At 40.8% G+C, this 17,776-nt stretch overlaps 1 protein-coding gene across 2 annotated transcripts in view; it reads right to left on the reverse strand.

Moving 5' to 3' along the window:
* The window catches only part of STXBP5 (syntaxin binding protein 5), a 933,640-nt gene that overhangs the window by 198,451 nt on the left and 717,413 nt on the right, over positions 1-17,776 (reverse strand). Inside the window, exons 20-21 of one of the 2 annotated variants that reach the window (XM_069235193.1) lie at positions 10,920-10,979; positions 10,773-10,820 (exon numbers count right to left, since the gene is read on the reverse strand). The exons of the other annotated variant lie outside the window; for it this stretch is intronic. Of the exons in view, the coding sequence (XP_069091294.1) occupies positions 10,773-10,820; positions 10,920-10,979 (108 nt within the window). The remainder of the gene's footprint in view (positions 1-10,772; positions 10,821-10,919; positions 10,980-17,776) is intronic. 2 annotated transcript variants of the gene reach the window in all.

Genomic DNA, 17,776 nt, shown 5'->3' on the forward strand with positions numbered 1-17,776 from the left:
GATGAGGCCTGCTTGGACTACCTAGGTTTCTTTTTGGCCTTTGACACACCTGAATACTTGAACTATGATGAAGATCTGATGCAGGAGTGGCTCCAACACTGGAAACTGGTCTGAACTCTGCAGTTTGACAGCAATGGGATTCACACAAGCGTGTACTGTGCTCTGTGAAGTATAGCTTGTTTTCACTATCCCAAATTGTTACATAAGAATACACCCCAAGCATGACTTGGAGTCTTGGCCGGCCCCCAAATACCAAAGATATACTTTGTGGGGTTTGGTCACAGACACCTGCTTGCGACAGTCCCTACAGAGATTAAACCTGTAGTTTTAAGAAATTACATGTTCCCATACACAGTGGAAAATAATTCTGACAGGCTGAAAAGAAAAAAATTGGAAGCTGGGTATGATCTAAAGGTGGGGAATCTGGTGTTAGAAGTATCCACCTGAACAACAGTTGACAGAGTGGCCATTTTAGAATTCATATAGCACCCAATTATCACAATGAGGAATTATATATTTTAAAAAATTATTTCTGATAATCTTAGGGCCACAGCTAAGGAGATATAAAGAGCCAGCATGCTTGAAAAAGGAAGTTTTGCATACACAATTTCAGCAAGTTCTGCTTGCACTCCTTCAGTCAACCTGTTCTCTGCTTCCAAACATTTTTCTCATTTTAATAGCATTTCACTCCATTGAGAGCCATTGTGGGTTTGGCAAAATTAAAACGAATACAACAGGAGGCTATTGTTACTATCTGTTGAAATCAGCACTCACTGTCATCATTAATATTAATCTTTGGGTCACCTTTTGTAAAGATCAAGGATTAGGAGCAGGGAACCACCAAGGTGGAGTTAAGAAATGTAAAGTAAGAAGCTGCATTTAATAATCAAATGGCATATTAACATTTCAAGAGTACACAGGTCCTACTCCAAAACTAAGAAAATCTTGCCAACACTACCATAGTTACGACTATCATCTGGTATGATTTGGTGGATTAGAATATCGCAAAGGACCTGACTGGGTACATAACAGGTGAAATTCTTAACAGCTGCCTCAAAGATGACTGTGACTAATACAAGTCCGAGCAAGTTTGAGTGCTATCCCATTTAAATTTTATGTCACCACCAAGAGAGCTATCAAGCAGTTTCCATGCATATCTGGAGTGCTAGGAATACAAATAGGGAATTGAAGAATAAAGAGAAACCAGGGTGGCTTTAGTTTGTAATTACTTTAGTTTAGTGTACATCGGTAGGGCATTCCTATGCCCTGCAATCTACGATCCTGCAATGTCAGTTGAAAGTAGGCAAATATTAGGACTGAATTTTTATATTTTTATCCTTGTTGTGATGGACTGATGCCTGTAATGATTTAGTTGTGACTTAGTGCTGGTTCTATGTATTTGGTCCATATATTATTGCAATTTTAACGTTATGATGTTTATTGTTAAGCCACATGATGCGAAGACTAATACATTTGCTTACAGCATTCCAAACTCAAAGTTGAAGATAGCCCTGCCAAAGTGAGCTCAATGTAAACACTGAGGATAGAAGCAATGTGATAGGAGAGAGGAGCAACCCAGGAAATAGCCTACTTTAGTAGCATAATGGTTGGGAGGGTGGGGAAGAGGTTTGAGCCGCAGTAGTGGTGAAATCATACCATGAATTAATACTAGCACTGATGGTTTAAATACTCACTTTTAAAATAGATTTAGTGGATGGAAAAAGTCCTGAGTTAAGGCAAAGAACTTAAGGTTTAAGAAGAACTGCAGGAATGGCGTCCTTAGAGGGAAAAGAAGAAACCATCTTTAAGGAACCAGTAGAGGCACCACAATGACCTTTATCACCAGGCTCAGCTCAATATAATTTTTTTAATTGGAAGAGCTGTGATACCTTATCAAAAAGGGAATATGACTGCACGGCCTACTTTCTACCATATTCTTAACGCGGTACTTGGAGGGATACAAAATTATTATAGGCACCAAGTACATTGATACAGGCTGCAAATAAATAAAGGCAGCAAATTATAGTCCAGGCAGGGGTAATTCTGCCCTCCTCTCTTGTCCCATTTATCAGAAAGTCTAAATTGGTGACCCAGCAACCCCTTTAGAAACCACAATATAACAACCTGATTAGTACCCAGAGTCAAAATTGACTCAGGCACCAAATGAAGTCCTTTGTTGCAGGTCCTGCAAACCTTTTCTCCATATATCTTAGGAAAGCATGAGGTTAAAATCAGACAAAAAACACAATTAGCAAACAAATAAAATGAAAAATAGAACGCCATGTGTCTGTTAAGTAGGCTACACAGAACGAAGGAGGAAACATGATAGGCCAGATGTACTATTTAATGGTCACAAAACAATGGTTGCAATTTGAAACCAGTGTTTGTGTGAACAGTAAGGAACTTTACAAACCGATCAAAGTAATAAGTAGGTTTGAAAAATTCCAAAGCTGATTGGGTCGTAACCCTACCTTCCTCATTAATACTAATGAGATCTGTTGAAAACTGGGACTCACTCAAATTGGAGACTATCACAGGGATAATGACAGCTAGGGCCAGCAGACCACATCATCTATGATCACCTTTCAATATATATATTTTTGAAAAGAGAACTGGCAGTATTCTGTTAGACCCCTGTTTACTACACAACAAACTATTGTAATTTACATTCACAAAGGGGAATATTTGCGAATGAGTTACCACTCCTACTCAAGTATCTGACTTCAATGTTTTGCAACCAGACTTCAGTTGGAAAGGAAAATGTCACTTACCCAGTGTACATCTGTTCGTGGCATTAGTCGCTGCAGATTCACATGCTGTGCACAGTCCGCCATCTGGTGTTGGGCTCGGAGTGTTACAAGTTGTTTTTCTTCGAAGAAGTCTTTTCGAGTCACGAGACCGAGGGACTCCTCCCATTTCGACTCCATTGCGCATGGGCGTCGACTCCATCTTAGATTGTTTTCCCCGCAGAGGGTGAGGTAGGAGTTGTGTATGCTAGTAATAGTGCCCATGCAATGGAGTGAATGCGTATGTACATAATGAAGCTTAAAGTAATATATTTACAAATGTACAAATGTTAAGATCTACTTCTAAACGGCTACAGGCTGCCGGGGAGGCGGGTGGGCGCATGTGAATCTGCAGCAACTAATGCCACGAACAGATGTACACTGGGTAAGTGACATTTTCCGTTCGATGGCATGTGTAGCTGCAGATACACATGCTGTGCATAGACTAATAAGCAGTTATCTCCCCAAAAGCGGTGGTTCAGCCTGTAGGAGTTGAAGTTGTTTGAAATATTGTTCTTAGTACAGCTTGACCTACTGTGGCCTGTTGTGCAGTTAACACATCCACACAGTAGTGCTTGGTAAATGTATGAGGCGTAGACCATGTTGCTGCCTTACATATTTCGTTCATTGGAATATTTCCTAGAAAGGCCATGGTAGCACCTTTCTTTCTGGTTGAGTGTGCCTTTGGTGTAATAGGCAGCTCTCCCTTTGCTTTAATATAGCAGGTTTGAATGCATTTAACTATCCATCTAGCAATGCCTTGTTTTGAAATTGGATTTCCTGTATGAGGTTTTTGAAAAGCAATAAATAGTTGTTTTGTTTTTCGAATTAGTTTTGTTCTGTCAATGTAATACATTAGCGCTCTTTTGATGTCTAATGTATGTAGTGCTCTTTCAGCTATAGAATCTGGCTGTGGGAAGAACACTGGTAATTCTACCGTTTGATTCAAGTGGAACGGTGAGATTACCTTTGGTAAAAAATTTGGATTTGTTCATAGGACTATTTTATTTTTGTGTATTTGAATAAATGGTTCTTGTATGGTAAAAGCTTGAATTTCACTCACTCTTCTTACAGATGTGATGGCAATTAAAAACGCAACTTTCCACGTTAAGTATTGCATTTCACAAGAATGCATGGGTTCAAATGATGGACCCATGAGTCGTGTTAAGACAATGTTGAGGTTCCATGAAGGAACAGGTGGCGTTCTTGGTGGTATAATTCTCTTTAGGCCTTCCATAAACGCTTTTATGACTGGTATTCTAAATAATGAAGTTGAATGAGTAGTTAGCAGGTAAGCTGATATTGCGGTAAGATGTATCTTTATGGAAGAGAAAGCTAGATTTGATTTTTGTAAATGTAGTAAATATCCTACTATATCTTTTGGAGATGCATGTAATGGCTGAATTTGATTATTTTGGCAGTAATAAACAAATCTTTTCCACTTATTTGCATAGCAGTGTCTAGTGGTAGGTTTCCTAGCTTGTCTTATGACCTCCATACATTCTTGTGTGAGGTCTAAGTGTCCGAATTCTAGGATTTCAGGAGCCAAATTGCTAGATTCAGAAATGCTGGATTTGGATGTCTGATCTGTTGTTTGTGTTGTGTTAACAGATCTGGTCTGTTGGGTAGTTTGACATGAGGTACTACTGAAAGGTCTAGTAGTGTTGTGTACCAAGGTTGCCTCGCCCATGTTGGTGCTATTAGTATGAGTTTGAGTTTGTTTTGACTCAACCTGTTTACTAGATATGGAAGGAGCGGGAGAGGGGGAAAAGCGTACGCAAATATCCCTGACCAGTTCATCCATAGAGCATTGCCTTGGGATTGGTCCTGTAGGTACCTGGATGCGAAGTTTTGGCATTTTGAGTTTTCCTTTGTTGCAAATAGATCTATTTGAGGTGTTCCCCAAATTTGAAAATACGTTTTTATTATTTGGGGGTGAATCTCCCATTCGTGGATTTGTTGGTGATCCCGAGAGAGATTGTCCGCTAACTGGTTCTGAATTCCTGGAATAAATTGTGCTATTAGGCGAACGTGGTTGTGAATCGCCCAATGCCATATTTTTTGTGTAAGGAGACACAACTGTGTTGAGTGCATCCCTCCCTGTTTGTTTAAGTAATACATTGTTGTCATGTTGTCTGTTTTGACTAGAATGTATTTTTGGGTTATTATGGGCTGAAATGCTTTCAGCGCTAGAAATACCGCTAACAGTTCTAAGTGATTTATGTGAAACTGTCTTTGATGTATGTCCCATTGTCCTTGGATGCTGTGTTGATTGAGGTGTGCTCCCCACCCTGTCATGGAAGCATCTGTCGTTATGACGTATTGTGGCACTGGGTCTTGGAAAGGCCGCCCTTGGTTTAAATTTATACTGTTCCACCATAGAAGCGAGATGTATGTTTGGCGGTCTATCAACACCAGATCTAGAAGCTGACCCTGTGCTTGTGACCATTGTGATGCTAGGCACTGTTGTAAGGGCCGCATGTGCAACCTTGCATTTGGGACAATGGATATGCATGAAGACATCATGCCTAGCAGTTTCATTACCATTTTGACTTGTACCCTTTGTTTTGGGTACATGGCGTGTATTACATTGTGAAATGTTTGAACCCTTTGTGGACTTGGAGTGGCAATCCCTTTTGCTGTGTTGATTGTCGCTCCTAAGTATTGCTGTGTTTGACACGGCATAAGGTGTGACTTTGTGTAGTTGATCGAGAAACCTAGTTTGTGGAGGATTTGTATGACATATTTTGTGTGCTGTGAACACTGTCTTAGCGTGTTGGTTTTGATTAACCAGTCGTCTAAGTACGGGAACACATGTATTTGCTGCCTTCTGATATGTGCAGCTACTACCGCCAGGCATTTTGTAAAAACTCTTGGCGCAGTTGTTATTCCGAATGGCAACATTTTGAATTGGTAATGTATTCCTTGGAATACGAACCTTAGGTATTTTCTGTGTGAAGGATGTATTGGTATATGGAAATACGCATCCTTTAGGTCTAGTGTTGTCATGTAGTCTTGTTATTTGAGCAGTGGGATTACGTCTTGTAATGTAACCATGTGAAAGTGGTCTGATTTGATGTAGGTATTTAGTGTTCTGAGATCTAGTATTGGTCTCAGACTGCCGTCCTTTTCGGGTATTAGAAAGTACAGTGAGTAAACTCCTGTGTTTATTTGTTGATTTGGTACTAATTCTATTGCTTCTTTTTGTAACAATGCTTGCACTTCTAGTCCTAGAAGGTCTATATGTTGTTTTGACATACTGTGTGTTTTCAGTGGGATGTTTGGAGGGATTTTGAGAAATTCTATGCAATAACCATGCTGGATAATTGCTAAGACCCAAGTGTCTGTTGTTATTTCCTCCCAATGTTTGTAAAATTGGCTTAGTCTCCCCCCCACAGGTGTTATATGATGGGGTTGTGTGACTTTTAAGTCACTGTTTATTTTGAGGAGTTTTGGGGCTTTGGAACTTTCCCCTTTTCTTCTGGAATTGGCCGCCTCTATATTGCCCCCGAAAACCACCCCGCTGATATTGGCTCTGGTAAGTGGGCCTAGCTTGTGATGTTGTGGTTTCTGTTGGTTGACCTCGAAACCCTCCCCTAAAAGGTGTTTTGCGAAAAGTGCCTCTGCTCTGCGGGGAGTAGAGTGCGCCCATGGCTTTGGCCGTATCAGTGTCTTTCTTGAGTTTTTCAATAGCAGTGTCGACTTCCGGCCCAAACAACTGCTGTTCATTAAAGGGCATATTTAGCACGGCTTGTTGAATTTCCGGCTTGAACCCCGAAGTACGCAGCCATGCGTGCCTTCTTATTGTTATTGCAGTGTTTACTGTCCTTGCAGCCGTATCTGCTGCATCCATTGAAGACCGTATCTGATTATTTGAGATACTTTGTCCTTCTTCCACCACCTGTTGTGCCCTTTTCTGGAACTCTTTGGGTAAGTGTTCTATGAAATGCTGCATCTCATCCCAATGAGCTCTATCATATCTTGCCAAAAGTGCTTGTGAATTGGCAATGCGCCATTGGTTTGCTGCTTGTGCTGCCACCCTTTTGCCCGCTGCATCAAATTTGCGACTCTCTTTGTCTGGAGGTGGTACGTCCCCTGAGGTATGAGAGTTCGCTCTCTTACGAGCTGCCCCGACAACTACTGAGTCTGGTGTCAATTGCGTTGTAATATAAACGGGATCTGTTGGCGGTGGCTTGGAGTTATGGCTCTGCCTTTAACAGGATCTTGAAAGATTTGTTTTGAATGTTTTAGCATTCCTGGGAGCATAGGTAGGCTTTGGTACTGGCTATGGGTGGATGATAGGGTGTTAAACAAAAAATCATCCTCAATTGGTTCGGAATGCAAGTTGACGTTGTGAAAAGCAGCAGCTCTTGCGACCACCTGTGTGTAAGATGTACTGTCCTCAGGTGGCGACGGTCTTGCAGGGTACGAGTCTGGGCTGTTGTCTGATACTGGGGCGTCGTAAAGGTCCCATGCATCAGGATCATCCTGACTCATTGTAGTATGAGCTGGGGAGTGCATCAGTGGTGGAGTTGTTACTGGTGATGCGTGTATTGATGGTGGTGGAGACGGTGGTGGAGTTGTTTTCCTTGCCACTTTTGCCTGTGGCTGCTTGTCCTTTTGTTGAAAGGCAAGTTTTCTTTTTATTTTAATTGGGGGAAGAGTGGTTATCTTCCCTGTGTCCTCATGAATGTGGAGCCTTCTTTGTGTATAGTCTGGCTCTACAGCTTCAAGTTCCTCTCCGAATCTATGCTTTTGCATTTGGGAGGTTAATCCTTGTTCCTCTGTGTAGGAACCTGTTTTTGGCTCCGAGGCTGGATGTTTCGGAACCGAAACTTTTTCGGATGTCTTTTTAGGCTCCGAAGAAACCTTTTTTATTTTCGGCGTGGTGTCTCGGTGCCGAACTTCTTCGGTGCCGCTGTCTCGGTGCCGAATTTTTTCAGAGCCGCTGTCTCGGGTCCGAGGTTGCTGTGTGGCGGTATCTCGACCTGAGTCGGATGACTTCGCCACAAGCGTTCCCTTTTTCGGTGCCGATGATCGGTCACCTATTTTTCGGGTTAAGCCATGGCCTGTTGGCGGTGGCGTCCCCTGGGCTTTTGTTGACTTCTCGTGAGTCTTATGTTTCGACGTCTTACTCACGGTTTTTGGCGTTTCTTCGGCCTCGAGCTCTTCCGAGTTTGACTCATGGATGGAGAATGCTTCTTCTTCCTCCTCGAAACGCTCTTGTCCTGTCGGCGTCGACGCCATTTGCAATCTTCAGGCTCTTCGGTCTCTTAATGTCTTTCTCGACCGAAACACTCGACAGGCTTCACAAGTATCTTCCTTGTGCTCGGGAGACAAGCACAAGTTACAGACCAGATGCTGATCCGTATACGGATAGTTGTTATGGCATTTTGGGCAGAAGCGGAATGGGGTCCGTTCCATCAGCCTTGAAGTCACGTGTGGCCGGGCCGACCAGGCCCCGACGGGGGATCGAAAAAACCCCAAAGGGCCACCGGAGCTCTTCAGAATTCTGTGTCGATTTGTTCTAACTAACCCGATACCGAATGCAAACAATACCGACGTTTTTTTCCGAGATTCTAACTAACTTTCCGACCCGAAACACGGAGCGAAAAGGAACACGTCCGAACCCGATGGCGGAAAAAAACAATCTAAGATGGAGTCGACGCCCATGCGCAATGGAGTCGAAATGGGAGGAGTCCCTCGGTCTCGTGACTCGAAAAGACTTCTTCGAAGAAAAACAACTTGTAACACTCCGAGCCCAACACCAGATGGCGGACTGTGCACAGCATGTGTATCTGCAGCTACACATGCCATCGAACATATTGATACATTGCTTACCCATTCTGTAATTGAAAGGGACAACTAAAACATCCTCAATTCTAATGCCGATTTGATGTTGATTTCCACATATATTTAGAGATTCGGACAACGTTCTCAAAATAGTCATATTTGTTATGTACATAAGACTAATGGTTTTAGTTTTCACAAACCCTCTGCTTTCCTGTTTGAGAGTCTGCAAATACTAAAACTCCTTGTATATCTGTCACAGTGCTGGTTGTACTGTTGGCAACAGCAGAGATTTATGCCAACTGTATAATGTTGATATTAACCATTTCTAGAAAGTGGGTCACCTGTCTTAAACCCCTTAAACCAGTGGTTCCCAACCTTTTGATTTCTGTGGACCCCCACTTTAACATTAATGGAACCTAGGGACCCCCACTGAATCATCATGGGAATCCGGGGACCCCCGCCTGAGTCATTACTGGAAGCTGGGGACCTAATTTGTCAATATTTGTTAATATTTTTTAATTTTCTAGGCTCTCGCGGAACCCCTGAGAAGGCTTCGCGGACCCCCAGGGGTCCCCGGACCACAGGTTGGGAACCACTGCCTTAATCAATTCACAAAAGGAAGTTGCTAGTAGATACATTTGTTTTCTGAATATAACTGCTTTATTATGTTTACAGATTTATAATTTACACAGTGACGTAGCTCATATTCACCCAATGTGGGTTACTGAACAATAGGCATCCTCACTACCCATCTAACTGCCTTACCTTTCCTTCTTTCAACCTGATTGAGATTTGAATATTTCTCTACTGAAATACAACTCTGTCTTTCTCTCTGTCTATAACGTCACCTTATAGATTATTTTTCAAAGTTTAATCTTCACAGCCTCTATCTTTGAGGTGCTCTTCTGCTCTCTCAAGCTTCTGACTCTTGTTTCCCTGTGCATGCAGGAGTGGCCACCCAAAGTTTAAGAGAGTTTCAATACTGCACAATGGATAAGTGTATTTCTCTTATTCTTTTGTCAATGTTTTATGACTGTAGCACTTATTCAACAAAAAATGTTGTAACATTACCATTCTTTACATTTTATGAGAGTGAAGGAGATGCACAAATACCGCGTCTGGTAACCAAAACATACACACAGATCAATTCATCATTTGGAATATATCATTCATATACCAATGATATTAGGCAATCAACAATTCAGATGGCATACCTCAGAGGCAACAAGCACTACTCATGAGAGCAGCAGGCAAGTGTAAATAAGAGCTATTAAGAAAATATGTATAAATGATTTAGTGTTATGGTCCACATTGCATTTAACAGTAGTTTCATCATACATTTACCCTACGGTAGGCACCTCTTAATAGGTATATCGTAAGTAGACTTTAAAAAAAAAAAAAAACATAAACAGTTAAACACTAGCAAGACCCAAGAACACATTTATCGAAACGTGCAACCAATTCCACACTTTTTGATTAATTTGGAGTGCAGCCAAAATGTATATTCTTGCAAATTGTTAACAAAGCGTAGTTAATGGCAGCTTAATGTTTGAACAGGGATTCGTTTTTATAACATTTTATAGAGAAATAAACATTTTGAAACACAAAATAGCTATCCCCAAGAGGAAAGTTGAAAACCCACTCCAGAACACACCACATGCCCCTAGCAGCCCATGTGTTTATACCCATTCACCACATTTTCTAAAGGTCTGTAACAAGGTTCAATCCACAGCCATCACACATGTATGATGTGTGAGAACTTTGCTTTTATAATAAATAGGGTTTGCATTCAAATTTAGCATCCTGGCATTTTTAGAATGGTACCAGAATGTTTTGCATTTTAACAATTCCACCAAAAAGCAGAACAAAAATGTTGCACATAGGCCTTTAAAGCTACTGTAGGGCCATCAATGATTTAAAATGCATAGATTGAACCGTGCAGTCTTTAAGTATGAACCCAAACAAGATAAGTGTACGTCATATAAATCAAAGAAAAAATTAATACCCCAGTATCCTTGATTTTTTTAATTAGTATGTACAATACCCCACAGCAGAATCAGCCTCTGTAATTATCATGTAGCACTGCGGACTATCAATTCATAAGAAGGTAATGTGATTTTATGATTCTTTTATTTTAGGGTTAGTGTTGTTTAGAGCACCAAATTAGGAGAAAAATAGTTTTTACTTTCATACCTAAGTCAGTGACTACTGTCTTGGAAATCTTTCTGCTTCTGTATTTCACTGAAAATGACATTTTAATGTAAAGCGTGAAAATCTAACAAAGAAATTAAAGGGGCTAAAAGAACAAAAAATAATACTATTAAAACCAAAATACTGTACCCTTATCTATAAATCTATTCATTTTTTGTTCCTCATCTGAAGTGCTGGGTGAAGCAAGACCTACACAAGTGAAGACAGAATGAAATGAGCATTCACAATTGTCAGAGACAGAACAACCAAGATTGGTTGGGCAAATCCGAATATGGAATGGCATGTCATGGGTAACTCATAAAGTGGTACCACAATTAAAAGAAAATACTACTTGGTGCACAGAAAATCTACATACCCAGGATTTCTATTAGATGTTCGTTCAACTCCACAAGTGAACTAAGCATGTAGAAAATCATATTTAAAAAAAAAAAAAAAAAAGTCATATACCTTAAATACCTACATTTTTCATGTAGGGGGAACACAGTGTACCACAATAAGTAAAAGAAAGATCATTTTTTTCATAAGAAGAATAAAGCGAGTGATTGTGCGTTGCCAGTAACTTTATCAGGTTAGCAAACGTTCTTGATTGCTTAGTTTTGAGAATCACCAGTGTAGTCATTTTGAAAGGGAGACAATGTGGTCCTGAAAACTGACAATGTGGTCCTGAAAACTGACAATCAAAAATATAACATAGGCATTTAATAGTATCATCACGCTTGTTAGACGGTTTTTTAATTCTGTCATCTCTAGTGAATTTTCTAACTGGATTACAGATTGATAATATTTTAAATTAAAGACTGGGCTAAACTGTGTCTTTGGAAATATGCTTCTATTTAATTAAACTGCAACATAAAAACTTTCTTAATGACACTATATTGTTACTGCTGAAGGTGCAAGAAATATAGCATATAAGGTGCACATTAAAATACGTCTATCGACTGAATATTTTTTTGATTAGATGAGGAATACTCAGTAGGGAAAGAACATGGGTAGTTACACCAAAAATTAAAAGAAAGCTGTATCTAGGAAACAATGATGGGTCACAAAAATAATTTCTAACATACTGAACAAAGGCACAGGGTTTTAAACACAGAAAACGTCCACTCATTAGCACTCTACACATGCATAGAGAAAACATTTCTTGTGGCTGGACTTCCTTGTTATCTACATTGGGTCTGAAGGGGGTGGGGGGAGAACATTTCAAATAAGCACCACATTCAAATAAAGAGGAAAATACAATCTCTCGAAGTCCAATCATAGGCCAACCTTATGATATACAATGACCACCCAAAAATCTAAATTGTAAATAACATATATCTATTTATTGTTCCACTACACATATATAAAACAACACAATAAAAAAGCTCAGCCCACTCAAATATGTACTCAGATCATGTGTACCTGGTAGCTCATTGTACTGTTTAAAGTGTATGCCAAATCAAAATCTATTTACAATCAAAAAGGACAGTTTTTGACTATGTGCCTAGATTCTTTCCTTAACAGTTCATTTTAATTTCTATAATGAGCCGAGTCAAGCATATTTTATCATGAGCCAAACCAGAGTCACATGAGCTGAACCAGAGCAGACATATGTTTTGCTGTACCCTCCTGCTTCTTCAGGGCTCTTGCAGATAAATGCATCTAATATTTTTAATCATTTGGATGTATTATTGATGTTCAGGTCTGGAATGTTACTGATCTCCTAGGGTAAGAGCAGCGCAGTGCCATTTTATCGTAATGACCCTATTTTTTGCAATTCCAAATAAGTATGCTTTTTCCCCCAAAAAACATTTCCATTGAACAAAGAGAAGGTTCATTCAAAATGTATGTCATTTTAATTATAACTCTCCCTCTTAGATCCTCCCTCAACACACAAATGAGAAATGAAAAGTGCCATCATTAGCTGCATGCAAGGGCACAACATTCCTCTAATCCACCTGCACATATTCTTGCTGTCAGTACATCTGCACTAAGTTGTTATCCAAAATTCAAATCTGCACAGCCTGATGAAGCAGATTTCAATGCCAAACAAGGTGTCTATTAAAGGCTGCCAAATCGGTTGAAGTTGTTTAGGCTGGTCCTTCAAGTCTTACATTATTTTGTCCATAAATTAGCATAGCAAAAGTTTAGTTTAGTGTACCATCTACTTAGCATTGAAGGACATAATTTCTTTCAGCCTGCTGCTTCTTTCTAGCTGTCATTAAATGATTCACCAAGACACTTATACTTTTATTCATGCCATTCGCCCTTGACTCTCTGTGTCCCAGTAAGATTACATTCAGAGTGCCTTGCACAAGGTCCAGAATAGTTTGCTTAAGTTTACTAACAAGCTCCTTCCAGACGTGTCTCAGTTTGATGCATGACCACCAAATAGGTAGATTGGAGTCATTTCCACCTCCACACCCTCAATATGTTTCTCTCGTGTTTGAATATATTTCTTTTAAAAGTTAAGGGGTAAGAACCACGTTCACATTAACTTCTCTGCTTGTTCTCTATGCATTCCATTTCTGTTAATAGCCCTTAAGTCCTGTCGTAATTGTTCCTATTCTTTTGTCTGTTATTGTCCTTCCCAGTGTTCATTCTGATGCCTTTTGGAAGCCCCACCTTACTCTCTTTTCACCTATCTTCAGAAGCTTGTATATGTTTGAGATAACCCCCTTGGATTCTGGGTACTTGATTATATATTTTTTTAAAGCTGTGAGGTCTCTCAATGCTTCAACTTTTACAGAGGGACAGAGGACCCAATGACACAAGCGTGCCTAAACTAATCGGTCTTTTTCTGCAAACAAATTCAGGATATATCCGGTTTGGGCAGCATCAAGGGAACAAGATATGCAAAAACGTAGAGATTGTGAGACTCACCTCCGAAATCAATTCAATAGACAATTCATCCCAAAGCTCTATAAAACACACACATACACTTGTCGGGTTGACTTGTCTGCCTTCAATGATTTTATAGCTGCTATCATATTCTCATTCTCTATGGGACTGACCAAATATTCGCTCAGTTACAGTGTCAGTCTGAGGAGTCTGCACTTTTGTAGTTTCTCCTGACAGTCACTCTCTCCTCTTCGAGTATGTGGCTCTTGACAGAACTGCCTAAATACCTCGGTTTTCTCCAATTCATATTTTAATGGAGAGCCCAGGTAAACCTGAAATTCTGCAATGTATGCCTTATTGATTTTGTCCTTAAGTTATAAGGCCAAAAGGCTACCTGTTTTATTGCCTTGGTACTTGCGCCGTTTTAGCCACCAATTTGTGTCCCTCCATCTGAACATTACACCTTACACCTTCAAGGTATATTCATTTGTACCATATGCATATAGCACTAAGAATCTAGACATCCAAGCGGCAAAGCCTGCGTTTTGCTAGGGTCACTGGTTTCAGATAGCAAAAAAACAGTAGTTCACTGTCCCCACATAGTACGGTTTTCTAGGATTGTCCTGCCGCCAGTATCAGTTCTTCCATTTGGTTGGATAACAGCTTCGCCACAATGGCCCTGGGTCTTGCTTTCACATCTGTGCTTTTCCTTCCCACTCTATGTGCTCTATCTATACCTATAGGGAATTCCTTTTCTTTTTGTAGAATCATCCTGATGAAGCTCTGTACATATCCTTCAATATATATAATCTCTCTCTACTTCTGTCAGATGTCGAATTCTCAGATTGTCGCTCCTAGGCCTGTCCTCCAGGTCTTCACGTTTTTCTGGGAGGGGTTTTGCTTGTATTTCTTGAGAGACACTGCAAGTTGAGTGAATTTGAATCTTTTAAGACAGAGACTGGGTTTACTATAGAATCAACCTTCAATCCATACCCTGCAGGCTCATTTGCTTTCAGATATTTCACTCCCCAGTTTGGAGTAAAGGACTGTTGAGGCTCTCCGACAAGGATCTGCGGTCTCTTTTAAAGTCTGCCAAGCAGGCTTGTAAGACCACTTTTGAGAATTGAGCACAGTTTAAGGCTACTGCTGTTAAATCCCTTTCTGTTGTCAAGCTTACATACTGTGTTTGGTTGGCTGGACTAAAAGAATATAGTTTGCCTTGCCTTGGGGTATTTCTCTGGTTTGACATGTTGAGGTATGGCTTCCATTTTCCCCTGTGCTATAAGCGACATTTCAGCTCCACCAGGAATCTGAAAATTATGCTGTCACCATTTCCTGTCTGACTCAGTGTTCTTAGCTTACTGAATGTGCAGTGTTCAGGCCACATCTCAACCTACAAACTTCTTATTCACTTCCTTCCTTATAAGAGTAGTTTCTAATCATCTTCAAATCTACCTCCTTCCCAAGACAGATCCCTTGCTGCTTTCCACAATTTAGAACCCATAACAGCCCCTGCCTTGCAGGATTAAAAGGTACAGCTTTCAGCTACACAAGCGCCTCCATGACCAACTATCACCTCCATTCCTGCTGTCAGTGCTGCTTATATTTATGGTCGCTTGGCTCGGTGGAGGGTGCTGATCTTGTTCATCTGCAGTGGTGTGCCCTTTCCTTATCTTTTGCCGCCTCCGTGCCACTCCTCACCCACTCCTCTGAGTCATACCATCTTCCCAGCTTGTAGAGATTCCTTTTTGCTCGCTCCTACTATTTTTCTTCAGAATGTGTTGTCCAGTCGTTCCTCTCCACTCGAAAAGACTTTGGCCAGGATAGTATACAGTGGCTGCCACACTTTTGGGACCCTTCACTCGTGCAGATACTGTCCACCGCTACAAATCTCTCTCCATTTACAGCAGTCTGTCCGTGGTGTGAGGACTTCTCCATTGATGATTTCTTAGCACATGTGTCTTGTGAAGGCTAATATCTTTTAATGTTCTATGGAGTGGCATTTCATAGCTGTTACTCTGTCGTCATCTTTGCTCTGCCACAATAAGTACATTTGTATTGCCAATCTAAATTTTAAATGTAGGCACTTGCCAAAATGGGCCTTTCCAATTGAATCTGTCCTGAAACTAAAACAGGCAAGATCTGACAGATGTCAAGACATGAGGCTGGCAACCTCTCATAATTTGTGATATGTTGTGCAATCTATGAAAAGATTAGCGAGAGGACTATATTATGGGTCATTTTGTGGATGGTCTAGAACCAGTTACTTTTTCATTTGCTTGGTGATTTCTAAAATAACAACAAGAACAATAGCCCAATACATGATCAGAAGCTGGGCTATGAGGAAGAAACTCACCTTCAAAACCTATTTTTGAGTACCTCAGGAAATAAGAGCTGGTTGAGTTGAATGTCTGGTCTCAGATACAGAATGACCAACCCCCAACGATTCCCAGGAAAGGCAACAACTCAATGTGCAACAGAGACCCATGACTGCATGACAAGGCATGAGTCTAAAGGAAATATGCAAAACTGTCAAATGTAAGTATGGATACCCAGGTCCTTGAGCCTGTGAGGAAATGTATAGAATAGATACAATAATATTTTATGAGTTTTTGTTCTTTTCAAGTTTTTGTATTGTATATTTGTTTGAGCAAAGACCACAACCGACAAAAGCGTTTTAATAAATCTAAACCAATCTGTTTGCTAAAAAAAAAAAAAAAAAAAGCAACAGCCTTCTGACTCAAGAATAATACTGGTTCACTGTTGTTTCCATTTTATATCCAAAAGCAAGAGGTACTGTTTTAAAAAAAATTCATCTATGTGGCCTAAACAAAGTCACCCACCATGGGAAGACATGCCGATAGTGAACATCCAAAATAGGACCATGGCTTTTGTACTTTTTTGGCATAAGGAAACAGCAGGAGTATCATCCTGCCCCTACTTTAAAGGCCAACACCCTCTCAATGGCTCCTTTGGCCAAGACCGCCTACAGCTCTTGCAGCATAATCAGAGATACCCTGAAAACAGCTTTGATTTGGGAGGAAGATGAGTTGGAAAAACGAAGGGCCTGGCCCTCCTGGACGATGTGGAGAACCCACCTGTCGGATGTGAAGGCCTGCCACCCTGGAAGAAAGTGTCTGATTCAGCCTCTCACAGGGTGGCCGAGTGCCACTGAGGGAACAAGTTGCATCTGGTTAATTGCACTTGCCTGTTCACTGGTGTTGGAAAATGGGTTACTGGTAAGGGCAGGTAGGTACCTACATTTAGCAATAGGCCACTAACCTCCACTTAGGTCCAGTTAGGTCTCAGTAAATTAAACCCAGCTCAACCCTTGGTAGCTTGGCAACGAGAGACAAGGATTAACTTAGGAGACAGAGTGTAAAGCATTCAAATATCACAAAACAGTCATTAAATAAAACATAGGAAACAGTTTAAAAATCCAAAACCAATTTATAAAAATAGATAATATTTTTATCTTTAAAATGACACAAAAAACGAATAAAATCGGATAAGGGGTACCGGAGATATGAATTTTTAAAGAATTATTGTTTTTTTAGCGCCTAGAAACAAAAAGCGCCAATCGGGTCATCTGGTTGCACCTCGACCGGGGCAAAGTTTAAGGCCGACCGCGATGGAGTCCTGCTCGGCGACAGCTCGCTGGAGGCCACGGTCAAAAGTTTACCTTCGGACTTAGGGGGTTATTCTAACTTTGGAGGAGTGTTAATCCGTCCCAAAAGTGACGGTAAAGTGACGGATATACCACCAGCCGTATTACGAGTTCCATAGGATATAATGGACTCGTAATACGGCTGGTAGTAAATCCGTCACTTTTCCGTCATTTTTGGGACGGATTAACACCTCCTCCAAAGTTAGAATAACCCCCTTAGTCTCTTTTCTGAAGATTTTCTTCAGCGGGACGAACCTACCAGTCCAATCCGACCTCCTGGAACTGTTCTCCGGATACGCGTTCCGGGAGCCCTCGGTGGAGATTTTTACCTTCGGACTTAGTCGTTTTATCAAGGTGAAAATCCTTCGACCGGGGTAAACCTGGATCTTGATCCGACGTCGTTGGAGCCCTCCTCGGATACGCTGGCTGGGAGGTCCCGGTCAACTTTTTACCTTCGGACTTAGTCTCTTTTTCAGAGATTTTCTTTACCGGGACGAAC

This window comes from Pleurodeles waltl, chromosome 5, assembly GCF_031143425.1.
Source record: "Pleurodeles waltl isolate 20211129_DDA chromosome 5, aPleWal1.hap1.20221129, whole genome shotgun sequence".
Classification (NCBI taxonomy): domain Eukaryota; kingdom Metazoa; phylum Chordata; class Amphibia; order Caudata; family Salamandridae; genus Pleurodeles; species Pleurodeles waltl.